The 15511-nt window shown below is 38.5% G+C and overlaps 1 protein-coding gene across 1 annotated transcript; it reads right to left on the reverse strand.

Moving 5' to 3' along the window:
* Positions 1-13313: 13313 nt before the first annotated feature.
* CALHM6 (calcium homeostasis modulator family member 6) lies at positions 13314-15155 on the reverse strand. Its single transcript, XM_081038014.1, has 2 exons — positions 14572-15155; positions 13314-13881 (listed from the first exon to the last, which is right to left on the reverse strand). The coding sequence occupies exons 1-2, from the start codon at positions 15094-15096 to the stop codon at positions 13456-13458; spliced, it is 951 nt and encodes a 316-aa protein (XP_080894140.1). The 5' UTR covers positions 15097-15155; the 3' UTR covers positions 13314-13455.
* Positions 15156-15511: the final 356 nt, after the last annotated feature.

Consider the following 15511-nt stretch of genomic DNA (forward strand, 5'->3'; position numbering starts at 1 on the left):
GCAGATTATTATGGCTCCAGTCATAGGATTATTTTGAATAAATTCAGAAAATACTGGAATATTTTTAGTAGAAATTAATGTCATGTAGATATTCCTCTCTGTAGATGTAAGGACCACATTTTGGGTACCCCAGGAAGAGAATTTGGCATTGCAAAAGATGTAAAGTACCAATTAGTAATGGTAACATTTACAGATTAGCTCTGTACATTTTAGTAATTATTTCTCTTTTCTTTTTAATTTACTTTTAAAAAATGTGTTCATGCAAATAGTTTAGAGTCAGATGAGAGTGTAAATAATCTCCCTAGCTCCCCTCCTTGACTTCTACCACTTCTGCCTTCTATCACTTCCTGTTTCCCACGAGCATCTCCTTTCTACTCTTGTAACCATTTTTTTTGACATTTCCTGAAATACCATACATAATATGCTTATGTAGCTCTTTTTTGATTTTTCATTTTGAGGCATGATTTTTAAATTTCCACACAAGAAACATGAGACTCTCTCACACAGCTGCCATCCTAACCACATATATAGGCAAACTTCTTGATTCTCATTCTTCCTAGTATAGTGTAATTGGGGTTAGATCAATAGTCAGGGGTTACACTATAATGACTGTATAAACATTATTGACCACTCGACCATATAGCATAATAAGAGTAGATTTCCTTTCTTCCACAACGTGTGGCTTTTTCTAAAGTTAATAATAGAATAGATTTTTACATTTTCATAACTTTCTCAATTCTTTCTTTTTAACTTTTATTTTTATTTTAAGTGTGTTTTTCCAGGGCCCATCGCCTCTAAGTCAAGCAGTTGTTTCAATCTCGTTGTGGAGGGCACAGCTCACAATGGCCCATGTGGGGATCAAACCCGCACCACACTCTAACCAACTGGGCTAACCTGCCCTTAGTTTTCTGTATTCTTAGATCACTAATCCCCAAACTCTCTCCTCACTTGCACAAATCTCTCAATATTTTGAAACAAATTAAGTTTTCTATTAATTTTTCTTCTTAAAGAAGTTTTGCCCAAGCCTTTTGATGTTGTTTTATTGCTTAGCTATTGCAGTGGAAAAAGAAAAACTGACTCAAATTTATAAGATTTGGATATTGCTGAGCACTTTCACACAGGAAGAAAAGGATGCTCACCAACCAGTAGTTGGGCATCTCAAATCCCAGTTCTTTAATCTACCAAAATCAGGTCTTTTTACCCAAGAGTGCAGTGTAAAAGTCTCACCAAAATGTCTCTTGGCCAGCAGGAGAAGAGGAGCCTGGGACACTCAAGTAGAGAAAATAAGATGCCATGTCATTCAGCATCACAGGGGAGGATGGCCCTTATAGTTATAAATTAGCAAATTTCACAAGGCTATGTATCAGTTACCTCGTGCTATGTAACAAAGCACCTCTTAACTTAGTGGCTTATAACAACAATTTATTATCTCACAGTTCCTGTAGGTCAAGAATTTAGGAAGAGCTTAGCTGGGTGGTTCTGGTTCAGGATTTCTCTCAAGGCCGTAATGAGAATGTCAGTCGAGTCAGATGCAGTCATGTGAAGGCTTGACTAAAGCTGGAAGATTTAACTCCAAGACAGGCCACTCATGGGACTATCAGCAGGAAGTTTTAGATTCTCACCACATGGGCCTCTCCAGTGGCTGCTTGACTGTCTTCACAACCTGACAGTTGAATTCCATCAGAGAGAGTAATGGTGGGGGAGAGAGAGAGGGAGGGACGGAGGGAGGGAGGGAAGGAGGGAGAGAGAGAGAGAGAGAGAGAGAGAGAGAGAGAGAGAGAGAGAGAGAGAGAGAGAGAGGGAGAGAAGAGAAGAGAAGAGGCTGCAGCAATACCTTTTATGACCTAGGGTCTGAAGATGCATTATCATCACTTCCACTTTTTTTCTGTTCATTAGAAATGAGTCAATAAGTCCAACATACAATCAAGGGAGGGAATTTATCTTTTGAAAGAAGGAATTTCAAAGAATCTGTAGACTTGTTTTAAAATCACTACACACTATTTGAAAGAGGTCACAGTGATTTTTCCAGTAAAATATTAAGAACTCATAATTTTGTTAAAATTTTAACTTACTTCTTTCCTAAACTTTGATCAACCTGTATCAGGCTAATCTTATGGAGAGCTGAATTGTTTTTCTCTTTTCCTTTCATCATCATCTTACAGAGTCCCTTCTCCCCTATATTCTATGGGATCCTTTGTTTCCTTGATCCTATGACTTTCTTGATGTACTCCCTCTCCTGGAAGAGTTCATACTTCAGTAGCTTTCTGACAGTGAATAGGAGATAAAGTTTGTGAAGACATGATTATCCAGCTTCCAGTTGTGAAAACAACAAGTTCAATGACATTTGATTTTTGCTTCTTTCTGGAAAACTTGGTCTGTTCTGTCTCTGAAAAATCTCCTTTTCCCCAGTGTTCCCCAATCTCACCATGGTGCCTCTCACTGTGGACCTGTATCCTTCTACTGTGCTGATCACCTGATGGAAATCTTCAGATAGAAGTCTGTATCATTCATTTTCGGGAAAACATATTGAATTTTTTTTTATGATTTCTTATCCTAATCTACCCATTTTCTCTTTCTTCTGGGTCTCATTTGTAGGATGTTATATCTCCTAGACTAGCCATTTACTCTTCTTTACTTTTCTCTCTTTTCTATCTTTATCTTCTCTCTTTATCTTAATACTTCACTTCCTGGGAAATTTCCCCAAGTTTATTATCTAATCCTTCTATTGCATTTTTAATTTCTGCTATCATATTACTAATTTCCAAGAATTCTTTTGTCCTCTAAATGTCCTTAACCTCATCCTAGTTATTCCATACATGTAATGTCTCCTATTATAGCCCTAAAATCATGAAAAGTAATGTCTGTTTTTTTTTCCTTAAAAGCACACTGCTTCTGTTTTCTCCAAGTAATTTTGTTTGTTTGGCTTTTGTCTTTCATACATTTCTCAAATCTCTGGAGCTCCTTAATTATCCACTTACGTTATAAAATATGAACTTTGGTGGAGCTTGTAGATTATACACTTCAACACAGGATGATTAGTTGGGGAATTTAAATATGAATCTCAAAATGTATCATTTTATCGAAGTCTCCTCTCTTAGACAGTCAGATTTGTTAGATATGGCTCTTCTGACCTATTGCCTGGAGAACACAGGCCTGAAGGCCAGCATTCTGGGAACCAGGCTGAGGAAATAAAAATTCTGCGTATACATTTTAACTTCTCATTTGTTTAATATACCATGTTTCCCCAAAAATATGACCTAGCCGGACTATCAGCTCTAATGCATCTTTTGGAGCAAAAATTAATATAAGACCCGGTATTATATTATATTATATTATATTATATATTATATTATATTATATTATATTATATTATATTATATTATATTATATTATATTACATTACATTAAAGACCCAGTCTTTTATTACAGTAAAATAAAACCAGGTCTTATATTAATTTTTGCTCCAAAAGACACATTAGAGCTGATAGTCTGACTAGGTCTTATTTTCGGGAAAACACGGTAGTATCCCTGCCTTCAAGTAGCCTAGTGTCCCTCAGTTAAGAAATCTTTTGGAAAACTGCACCTAGAGATTAAAACTCCCATCTTTTGTTAGGGGGAGGAGAAGTAGTTGTCCAGATACTTGGAATGGAGACAGAAATCTAAGGGACCAATTCTTAAACAAACTTTCAACCAATCCTGATTTTAGCCTCACCTCCAGCCCCACTTCCAGAGGTGGCTGGTGCTGCTAATTCCTGAGACCCCATCCTTTTTTCCCCCTATAAATTTCATGGTACAATTTATATTACTTCTTATCTTTCTCCAGTTCTGGCCTAGAATTCAGATTTCTCAGGTCTGTTAGGCCAATTACCACTTACCATCTGCTTTTCAGCTTCTAAAGATTGTGTTGCTTTTTCCAATCCTGTTATTTGCTCTATGACATTCAAAAGACCTCTTTGCTTTTATTTTACTGTGGTTGAATATGTACTTTCAAACCAACAATTTAAACCAGAAGTACCTCTTTCAGTTGTCTTTCACTGCCAATAGCCCTATTTACCAAGCATTATTTTTAATAAGTGTAAATTGTTGAATCTCAAATTGTAGTGGTAATATAAAAGATCTGGAATAAAGATTTAGATTTTAAGAGAATAAAATATATTATAAAGAGAGCTTCACTAGACATCTGCAGGGAGATTTAAGCAGCTTCTAGCTAGGATAATTGTGCTTATGAGGCTGGAAAGATTGTGGAATTCTGTTGGTATGAACAGTGTCAAGCGGTTTTAAAGTTAAAAAATGTGGAATCATTAAAATTAGTCTTCTTAGATTGCATATGAATTGGATAGGAACAGTTGTCTCATCGAAAAAGCTTGAACAGAGCTGGGAGCTAAGAAAGGGGTTAGGAGTGTTTTGATTTTTAAGAGGAAAAACATCTGTTTTTTATTTTGATGCTCTACCCTTTCTCCAAGTGCTTTTAAGTGTCTTTAAAGATGACTAAACACATGATGATCTGGTCTCCATGAAATGAATTATGATTTAATGAATCCCCTATGTATCTATCTACTTGCTTGGCCATTGAAATAAGATGACCCATAGTTAGACCATGTCACAGACTTAGGTTTATTCAAGTTGCTACTTTTGGATAGACTATGTGATTTAAGAATATTGTGAAGTAAGCCAAAAAACCATTAATTTTCCATCTGCCTCTGATTATCTGAATTACTGTTTCCCAAACTGTGTTTTTTGGAACATCGATAACCCAAGTTGGTAGTGGCTACTCCATGAAAAAAAAAGTGTTGTCTTTCAAATTTTATTTCTTTTCTATCATAATAAAAATATTAAATATGTTTATATAATTGTTTTTCAATTGAGTGGGGAGGTGCAACTGAGGCTGCTTGTTTCATACTGTTCAATGGGCATGGTATAACAGTCACAAGTCCTGATTAAGTCAGAGATAATATATTGGGGAATATTGAAAAATAAGAGTAGCTATTTGGGATGCAGTGGGGGGCAGGTAGATTTTAAAGGCTTTGAACAACAGTGCTATGAACTGAATATTTGTGTCCCCTCGAAATTCATATGTTGCAACCTAATTCCCAGTGGGACAGTGTTTGGAGGTGGGGCCTTTATAAGGTGATTAGGTCATGAGGATGTAGCCCTCATGAATGGCATAATTGCTCTTTTAAAAGACTCTTCACAGAGATCTCTCGTTCCTTCTGCCATGTGAAGTTACAGTGAACAGACAGCTGTCTATGAACCAGAAAACGGGTTCTCCCTAGACAGTGAATCTGCCAGTGCCTTATCTTGGACTTCCCAGTCTCAAGAACAGTGAGAAATAAATTTTTGTTGTTTATAAGCCACCCAGTCTATGGCATTTTGCTACAGCAGCCCAAACAGACTAAGACAGACAGGTAAAGAAATGTATAATAGATATGTTTACTAAGCAATCATATTAAGCACTGGGTATACAGTGGGGAACAAACAGACAGTCTCTTTCTAATCATGTGAAAATAAAATTTCCCTATCCCCTAAATTCAAGAAAGGAATTGGGACATAGAAAGAGCCACAGACTCAAGCCTTGAATAAGAAACTACTAGAACCAAATTGAAACCTGTCCCAGTTGACAATTAACAACTTTGCTTCAGTAACCATGATGCTAAAAGTCAACCAATCAGTGATAATCTCACACTTCTGAAAGTCAGCCAATCAGTTACTCCAATAACTGTACTTCCATGCTTAAAATTCTGCCAATTCTCACTTCAGAAAGTCCACAAATTCTTGAAATCTACCACTTTCTCAAACCCTCTGTAAGATCAGCAAATTTCTTTGTTTAAGGAGACTGTGCCCTACAAGCACAGTTCTATTTTGCTTGTCTCCTTTTTTTTTAAACTTGTCTCCTTTTTTTAGAAATTGAGTGGTAACCTCTTTCTTACATGGAGCTTAGAGTTCAGATTTGATAGGAGAAACAGTAGGGATCTCTCAATCAGGGTGATAGAATCAGTGTTAGGTAAAATTAATTATGCAATTACAGGAAGGAGAGATTGGAAGAAGGAGGAACTACAAACAGGTAAACCAAGTAAAAGACTATTGCAATAATCTAGAATCAGGGAAGACAGAGTTTGGGAAACTAGAATTTCATCTCAGCACCTTACATCTGACCCCCGAGACAAAGTGTTCAGTGATTAAACCAGAGCTTAATGTAAGTGACTGACTCTAAGAAAAAGCAAATTGTTAAGGGAAGGAGACAAAGGAGAAGGAAGGAAGCACCTAAGAGCTTTAAATATAGGAAGGAGTTGATTTGTTTTGATCCACAATGTCAAAGCAAAATATTTGTGTCCACAAATGCTATTCAGTACCTGGAAAAGGATCACCAGACACTGCAAATATGCTGGGAAGACTTTTGAAAGAGTTAGTTTTCCATAGAAATATTGGTTTGAATTAGATAGATTCTTAAACTGCCACCATGTTTTAAAAAGTCCTACGCATACTGCATGAATCATCACATTGAAAAATACAATCACCATGCTCCCCAAAAGAGGATAAATTCAAGAAAAGAGCACTCTAGTGGGATGAGCTATTGTGGAAAAAACCTGAAATGGCATCCCAGAGAGAATCCTTTAGGACTTGTTGCTAACTACCATGTTCCAAAGCAACATTGTTTAGTAGGAATGTACTGGGACAGGCCTTTATTGGGTGGCTTTGGGTAGCCTGTGAGTTTATGAGATTATATTTTCAGTAAACTTGACTTTTCAATCTCTCCCTGATAAGTGGAATCTAAGTTATTCTCAAGACTTAGCTGAAATATTTCTTTTTTTAATGAAAATTTCTCCAAAAATCCTAGGAAGAATTTATTTTCTCTTTTCTCAAAACATTTTGCTTATATTTCTATTACAATATATTTTATTCTTATTTCTATTATGGTTAACTGTTTACTTTTTGCCTACAAACTCCTTAAGAGTACAGATTAATGTTATTTCTCTCCTTTTTCTTCAATCCATTCAAACTACTGCCTTACAACAATAACAATAAATTTTGTTTATTGAGCATTTTCTAGGCACTATTTCATTTAATTTTTCCAAAAATCATCTGGGTAAGTAATATGATTGTTCTACATTTTGTAGATGCTGAAACTTAGATTTGGAGAGATGTTTAAGGTCACATCCTTAGTAGAGGCTCAGCTAGGACATGAATATTTGTGTCTGCTGCCCCCCATTCATATATTGAAACCTAATCTCTAATTGATAGGATCTGGAGGTGGGGCCTTTGGGAGGCTTTGCTCTCATGAATGGGATTAATATCCTGATAAAAGAGACTCCAGAGAGCTCGCTTGCCCCTTCCATCATGTGAAGACACAGCAAGAAAATGGCCATTTATGAAAAGGAAATGGGCCCTCACTAGACACCGAATCTGCTGGTACCTTAATCTTGGACTTCTAGCCTCCAGAACTGTGAGAAATAAGTTTCTGTAGTTCATAAGCCACCCAGTAAATAGTACTTTGTCTCCAGTGACTAAGTTCTTAATCATGGTATTATAAAACTCCCACATATAGTAGGTATTCTCAATATATGTTTGGATGTTTCTTCTTGAATGACTGAAAATGAATGTATTAAGAAGTTCATGGTGAATGTGAGGGCATTGGTTAAATGGAGCCCAAAATTTGACATGGAGAATCACTGAAAAGAGAGCTACAGAGTTTTAAAAGCAATCTGTAACTATTGAATATATAAGTTCATTTCTGACCATTATCAATAATCTTATCAAACCAAGTTTTCTAGAGTAATATTCTCCTAGCAAAAGGGACTATCAAAAATGTATGCAAGGCACCAAAAGAGAACTCATGTACATACACACACACTTCCCATCTGATTTTAATTCCACAGTAACAAAGTCCATTAGGTCTTAGGCATCATTTCCCTAATTCCAGGGCTATGGACATCTATAGTCTAAAAGGGAGCATCACTTCCTCTTTTTTTATCAGCAAATTCTTGCCTTCTATTAATTATCCCAGGGTATCCAATGGCCTGATTCAGTCATCAGATAATTTAGGTGTTTTAGGGAATGTGTGAGGTGGTTATTCAGTTCATTCAGAGCAAAAACCAAACTCCTTCCAATGGCCCAAATGCTTTGTATGATCTGTCTTCCACCCCCTTACCTCTCTGACCTCATGGCCTACTTTTGTCCCCTAGCTCACATCTCAGGCCACCCTTTCAAGTCTCTGCTCAAAGGTTACATCTCAATGAGGGTAATAGTTCTTTAACTTCCAGCATTTCTAATGCCTCTTAGAGTATTCTCTCTTTTTTTTTTTTTTTTTTTTACAGTATTCTTTTTCTCCTTACATACCCAATTATTTACTTCTTTACATATAACGCTTACTGTCTATTATCTCTCTCTCTCTCTCCTTAGAATGTAAACTCTACAAGGTCAGGGTCTTTGCTGTTGGTTCACTGATGTACCTAAACACCTAAAATATGCCCAGAACATAGCAGGCACTCAATAAAGATTTGTTGGTTTAACTGAATGAAATAATGAAATCTTATGAATCAACAGGAAAAAGACCAGCAATCTCCATATAAAAAGTGGCAAAATGTTTGACTAGGCATTTCATAAAAGAGGATATCCAAGTGGCTAGTAAACATATGAAAAGCTGTGGAAAAGCCTTGACCAGTCAGGGAAATGCCAATTAAAACCTCAGTGAAAAATACCACTGCATATTCACCAGAGTGACAAAAAGTAAGTAATTAGAAATAACAAGGGTTACAAAGATAAGAAGCACGGGGAAGTCTCATAGTAGTGTAAATCAGCACAACCATTATGGCAATTATTCAACATTATCTAACAAACTAGAATTTGTACATGTCCTTGTGTTACCATCTATTCCTAAGAACACACCCTGAACAAACACTAATCCATATATACCAGATTCAAGTACATGAATGTTCACTCCAGCATTGTTCATAAGAATCAGAAACTGAGAACAACCCAAATGTCCATCAGCAGATAAATGGATATCTAGATTATTATAGATGGTATATTCATGCAGTGAAATATTACACAGCAATTAAAATAAGTTGTTTTAGACATAATCTTCCAAACAAAAACAAACATAAAAGCAGATAATAAGAGGAAATCCAAGATGGTGGAGTAGATAAACACCATGTCTGCTTCCATCCAGGAACAAATTAAAATTGCAACTAAATTACAGAAAAATCAACCTGGATAACCATCTGAAGTCTGGGTGGACAGGAGTTTTATAACTAAGTATATAAAGAAGAAGCCACGTCAAGACTCACAGGAGGGGCAGAGAGGCGAACCAAGCTGGTCCCAAACCTTTGGCAGTTGAAAACAGGGAGGGATACGTCAGCCACGCAGGTTACCCCTGGAGGAGTGAAGAACTTCAGGCCCACTCCAGGTTCCCCAGCCGAGAGTACTAGTGCCAGGAAGAAGAGCCCCCCACAACATCTGGTTGTGAAAAACAGTAGGGATTCCAACCATCCAGGTGGGAGAGAAGGTTGTGGGAAACCCAGGTGTCCTTTTAAATAGTCCGCACACAGACTCACTCGTTCATAGTCACTCACCTTGGGCTCCAGTGGAGGGTCCGTGACTTGTGGGCATCAGAGGCATATGGGGAGCAGACTGAGGTGTGTGACCTTGAGGCCAGGACTGGAAGCTAGTTGCTATTTTCCCTCTGTGGGGTCATTTTCCCAACAGCTGAGCAGACGGCCGCCATCTTTAATGTGCTGACTCCAATTCCCACGTTTATGGCCAAATCTGAATCTGATTGTTCTGGTGGTTCTGGGGCTCCACCCTGCTGACTACAAAAGTAAGGAAATGATCACTTCCCACTTCTAGGTAGAAAGAGTTGATTGTGAAGAGGCACATGGGCATGGGGTTTTTGGGATACTGGAAATACACTATTTCTTTTCCCTCTCTGGTGGTCCTATAGATGTTTGTTTTGTTACTATTTTTTAAACTGTACATAAGTGTTTCATATACTCTTTTCTATGTTTGATATCTCACAATTGTAAAAATGATAATAAATTACCTAATCTTGTAGAATTTTTCTTTCATTTGGAAATTTTTAGTGTTCTGCTCTTTGTGGCAAAGGATCTTGACAGACCATGGCCTTTCTTTGATACAGGTATCTTTCCTTAGATAAGAATGCAATATAATAAATTCCACAGCCCTTACATTGCACTTCACAACAGGTATTTCATAAGTTGGTGATGAGGAAGAGAGAAAATGAGATCAACTAATGGTTTAGTGTTCAGGGCAGGCCCAGTGATTGACACATGGTAGGCACTTAGTGGGAGTTTCTTGCTGACAAAATAGGCAGTGGTTGCTGTTGCTGGGACTGACTTAGGGAGTATTTCTCCATCTCTTGTCTTTGGAAGGGTTATTTATAATAGGTTACCTGGTAGATAAGATGCAAGATGTTGTGAGACTTGGGCGTTCCAAGATGTTTTTCAGCCAAAGAAATTTGTGTATGTGGCTAATTCTATTTCCCTCAGGACTTGCTTCTTTAATCAGTTCATAGACTATATTTCTGTCCATGGCTTTGGATGGAGCAAAGAAACCATGCATAATCTTATGCTCTGTAAATTGTATCATCTTGCCAGTACTCAATACATTGTAGAATCATCTCTTAGAACAATATGGTTATCAACAAATATTAATATTAGATGCTGTGTCTGAGTCTTTTCCAAGCTTAAGGCTTTAGGGCAGTGTAAAGCCAGGGTGTTTATGAAGAATCACTTGGTAAGCCAGCAGATAAACATACATGGAGTGTAGAAATAAATGCTTCTGGAGACCAAGATGTGGCGTGTTTGGGGCCAGGTTCAGATGAGTAGTGTGTCCTATCAAACAGCAGTGACATGTTCCCATCATGACATAACTGTGCTGTGTCTTGATCTCACTGTGGTTGTTCAAAATGGTCTTAGCTATCAACAGTTGCCAAGTTTCTGAATTAGATGAAAAATATTGGGGCCACTAGGACATCTTTATCTTCTCTGCTTACAAGAGCACATGGGCTAAAAAGGGAAGAACCTGTAATAAAAGCAGCCAAATAGACACTTTGAACCTCATGATTCAGAGAAGTCAGCTTCCCAGCTTTAGTTCTGCTTTTGTTGACCATGTAACCTTGGACTAATAGTGTAAGCTCTCTAAGCTTCAGTTCCTCACTTGTGTGAGTGATGTGTTTCATGGGTACCCCACGTACATGAAAATGAAAGTAAGTGAAAGATGCAAAATTGTTTTGTTGAATATAAAATCCTACACCAGAGTAAGGGTCCTTTTTAATCTTTTCTAATGACACAGTTAATATTTATTACTCATTACCAAAAAATCCAAAGGTCAGATGTGTGTGAGGTTTAAAACCAAACCCTCTCCCCCATTTATTAGTTTCCATAATTGACCAGTTTGACAATTTGGTGTTTATCTTTATATACTTTATGAATATATGTGTGTAGTTGTGTGTGTGTATTTTTTTTAACAAAAAAGGGATCATACCAATACTAATCCGTAGAATACTATGCAGTAATTTTTTTGTGAGGTAGATTGTCATATACGTACATGGAACAATGATATTTTATGTGAAAAAGTGGCAGAACTACATTTATAATATTTGTGTAGACCCAGAGTGTATGACTTCCTCTGGAAAGACTATATTGCAAAGGAATGAGACAGTTTTACTTTTAATTTCACACACTTATCTATCTTCATAATTTTTTATCTTAGGCATGTATACTTTAACAATAATTATTAAAGACTGCAAGAGAAAGTGGAGCATAAATCAACAAAATGGAGACAATGTGATACTATCGAAGATGTCCTTATAAAAGGTAGACCAGAGCAAAAAAGTATTGAAAGGGAAAATGTGCAAAAGAAATTGGAAAATAAAATAAAGGAAGCAAAAATGAAAGCAGTCACAATATGATTTTCAAAAGTATTCATTAGGGAATAGAAAAACACTGACCATGAATTTTCTGCTGTGAACTTTCTTCTTATATATGACTCTCAATAACAGGACATTCAGTCCTGCTGACTAGTTCTTTTTAATGACCTTTGATAGAAGCCGACACGAGGGTCTGCCAAGAGAGGAAAGAGGGCTACTCAGTGCTCAATTGTTTTACAGTTTAAAGTTTTCATATCTCTTTTTTCTCATATCTCATTTTTAAACACACAAAATTTGTAGGATGGGCAGGAATGACAATCTAATGTCCCGTGAAAATTCAATCCTCGCATCATCAAGCAACAGAATTTATCTGTAGATATCGTTGTTCCCAACAAATCTTTGCATCATCTCCATCAACAAATTCTATCTATGTCTATAATCAAAATCTACCTTGAATCTATCTCCGTTTTTCAATCTTCATCACTATCAACCCAGTTCAAGTTCACTCCTGCTTATTTCCACTGCTGTGGCCTCCTGATAATAGTCTCTCCATTTCCACCCTGGCTCTCCCTCTTCCCCCTGCCATTCCTTTTTCTACAAGAAAAGCAGATCAATCTTTCTAAAGTGCTCCTAGGATGACTCCAAGGGGCTCCTTTTGCATGACTTCAAGGGGCTCCACCATCTGTCCCTTGCTCATTTTTTCCCACTTACCTTTAAGGCTTCCTGTTCTGCTAAGATATTTCTCATCTCAGTCTTTGCACATACTGTTCCTGCAAACTGAAATGCTCTTCTCCTACTTTACAGACTTCAGTTTCTCACAGACTTTCCCAGTTCCCTCTTCCCCTAATCTAAATCAAGTCACAATTTATAGGTCGATATTTATTTGTATGGTATTGGTTTTATCTGACTTCTCCATTTGTTGAGTCTGTGTAATGACTATATAGAGGTTTGTAATACTATCCTCTCTACTTCTGTGCATACTTGAAATTTACCATGATAAACAACTTTTAAAATTTCCCTCTGATCTGACAAACTGAGAACAATTATTGCCTGCAGTTACCATAAACTCAATTTTCAATTTTGTATTTTAAAAAGTTTACTTTCTTTTTCATGATGGATTTTTGTATTTTTGTTTAGTAACTATATTAGAGACATAAAATGTCAGTATTTTAAAATTCCAAACAAGGTATTGCCTGCAAGAAAGACAACTTGAAATTAACAACAGATAATCTAAAAGAAAGGTCTGAAATTCAATTGTTCTTTCACTGTCTTTGCCACTAAAGTCTTTTAATTTGAAAATCAGCATTATTATTCAGTGAAAAGGACCCTAGAATGGAGATATAAAACTGCTAATCTAGTTCCAGTTTGTCACTTTGAGTGAATCATTTAACCTCACTTCTTTTTTAAATAATTAATAGAATAAAGAGGTAAAGTTCTAAATTTTTATTTCAGATCTAAAATTCCATGTTTCCACAATTTGGAAGACCAAAAGATGAAAGCCATCATAAATAATCCTAATGCTTATTTTTTTAAATGAAGCAAAAACTGAAAAGAAAGATTTTTCTATTTATTCATAAGGTCACGTCACTAGTAATTATACCAGGTGCATCTACAAAGCCAAGAGCAGGAATCACTGTATCTCCTGAAGCAGATTTGATACTGTCACTCGTATCTTTTCTGTTAACATATTTGTGCAACATGCTGTAGTACTGTTCCTTCGGATTGAAAGTATATAGTGAGGAAATCCGCTGCCAGGCTTTCATGCTTGGGGTTTTGAATTCCTCTGGATGTGAGAACTCAAAGAAACATTTAACATTCTCTTTCGCCAATTTGTTTGCGTGCTCTGTGGCTTCTCTTTTGAAGATCTGTTGCTCCTGTTCCAAATAGATTTTCCAAAATTTCAGCTGCAGAAAACTAACTGGAGATCGGCATCGGGTGACAGATGTAAAAATCAGAAGGAAGAGGATAACAGCTGCTATCAGGATCCAGCCCAGTATCTAGGAAAACACAACAAAATACTAATCTAATCACCTGTTTCACAAGAAATGTTAAGATCCTCAGATAAAGTTTGAACGACTCAGCAGTCATGATGATGAGCAAGCAATAGTTTTAGGTCTTAATCACTTAAGAAAAAGGAGTAGCAGTAACTTCCCAAGCCCCTCAGTACATCTGCTAGCTTAGCAAGTCAGTTATATTCCAAGTCATGTCAAGGGCCCAGGGAGATACTTATATATCTCTCCACTGGAACTCAAAACATGTGGAATTTTGGCAAATCTAATGAACAAGCATTCATTTTCAAGAACCTCTGCGTTTTATATGCCCAGAAGCAGTGTAGGGTGTTGGCTTTAGAGCCAGGAAGACCTATTTTATTGTGACAATTCTTCTGCCTTGTTCTGGCTGGGCAAACAACTTGACAGTTCTAAAGAGGTAAGAGAATAACGTAGGGGGTAAAGGGTCTAGCACCGTGTCTGGCCCAGAGTAGGTGCCTGCGACTGTATGAGTGCCTTTCCTCTTTCTCATTCAGTTTATTCAAATATTTGCTGTCGGCTCATTAGAAGGAAGAGGCCATTCTAATTTGTCTTCCGTGTCACTTATTTGGTAACCGGGCACCAATTTCTACTCCACCCGGTCCGCCCCGCAGAAGCCCGCCTCTCTCCTCCCCACCGCGTCCAACGCCAGCACCTGACCTGCGACTGGGCCCTGAGCTCCTTCCGGAGGTCCCGCCCGTTGGGAGCGCTGGCCTTGCACGGCACCAGGGGCAGCTGGGCGGCACAGGCGGGGTCACCCCCCGGGCACAAATACCGCACCAGGATGTCGCTCCCACTAGCAGCGCACTCGTAGAAGGTGCCCCCGAGGAGCGCCACGGCCACCCAGGTGAGGGGCGCGACTGCGGCCATCCCGCTGAGCTCCGCGCACACCTGGGCCCGGCGCCGGCAGGAGCCGCAGCTCCAGCGGGTGCCTCGGGCGCAGCAGCCGGTCAGCAGTCGCCACGTGCGGGCGTTTAGCACGTAGCCCAGGAGAAAGAGTGCCATCGCGGGTACCAGCAGGAATACCAGGCCATAGGACAGGTTCCAGGTGGCGCTACAGGGACACTGGAACACTGTGGTGGAGAAGATGCGCTCCCCGCCCGCGGTCAGCAAGGTCATCAGGCCATAGCCCAGAGCATTGCGATGCTTGAGGTGCAGGTCCAGCACCGCTTGAAACTTCTCCATGGGCCTCCTTCCCCAAGGCCCTGCGGCTGCTTCGGCTTCGTCCCTGCCCTGCGCCTCGAATGGTTTAGGTGGGCTGGGGTCTGAGGCTTTTAACTGTCTGTCAGGAAACCGCTTTCAAAAAGAGAAGTTTTCTCTGGCCTTAGGAGCTTTTGCTTTCGTATTTCAACCAAACAAGGCCTGGTTGACAAACAGACCCAAGCACACACGCCATTAACTACCCCTTTCCACAGGCTGCCGCACAGGTGACCTTTGTCCACCATTCAGGGACTCTGAGGATAGACTCCGTGCTATTGTAACCTTGGTTTCCATCCAGCTGAAAACCAACCAGGGGACTTTCCTTACCCTTCCTGCCCCAATGCAGTTGCAACAATACTTTTTACTTGGGCAAATTGGGGAAAACACCAGATTTTCCTCT

This window comes from Rhinolophus hipposideros, assembly GCF_964194185.1.
Source record: "Rhinolophus hipposideros genome assembly, chromosome: 3".
Lineage (NCBI taxonomy): Eukaryota > Metazoa > Chordata > Mammalia > Chiroptera > Rhinolophidae > Rhinolophus > Rhinolophus hipposideros.

Excerpts from the sequence above, each read along its gene's own strand:
- CALHM6 (XM_081038014.1), bottom strand. The coding sequence starts at position 15,096 with ATGGAGAAGTTTCAAGCGGTGCTGGACCTGCACCTCAAGCATCGCAAT. Across the intron at positions 13,882-14,571 it reads AGCTCAGGGCCCAGTCGCAG|ATACTGGGCTGGATCCTGAT; the intron begins GTCAGGTGCTGG and ends GTGTTTTCCTAG.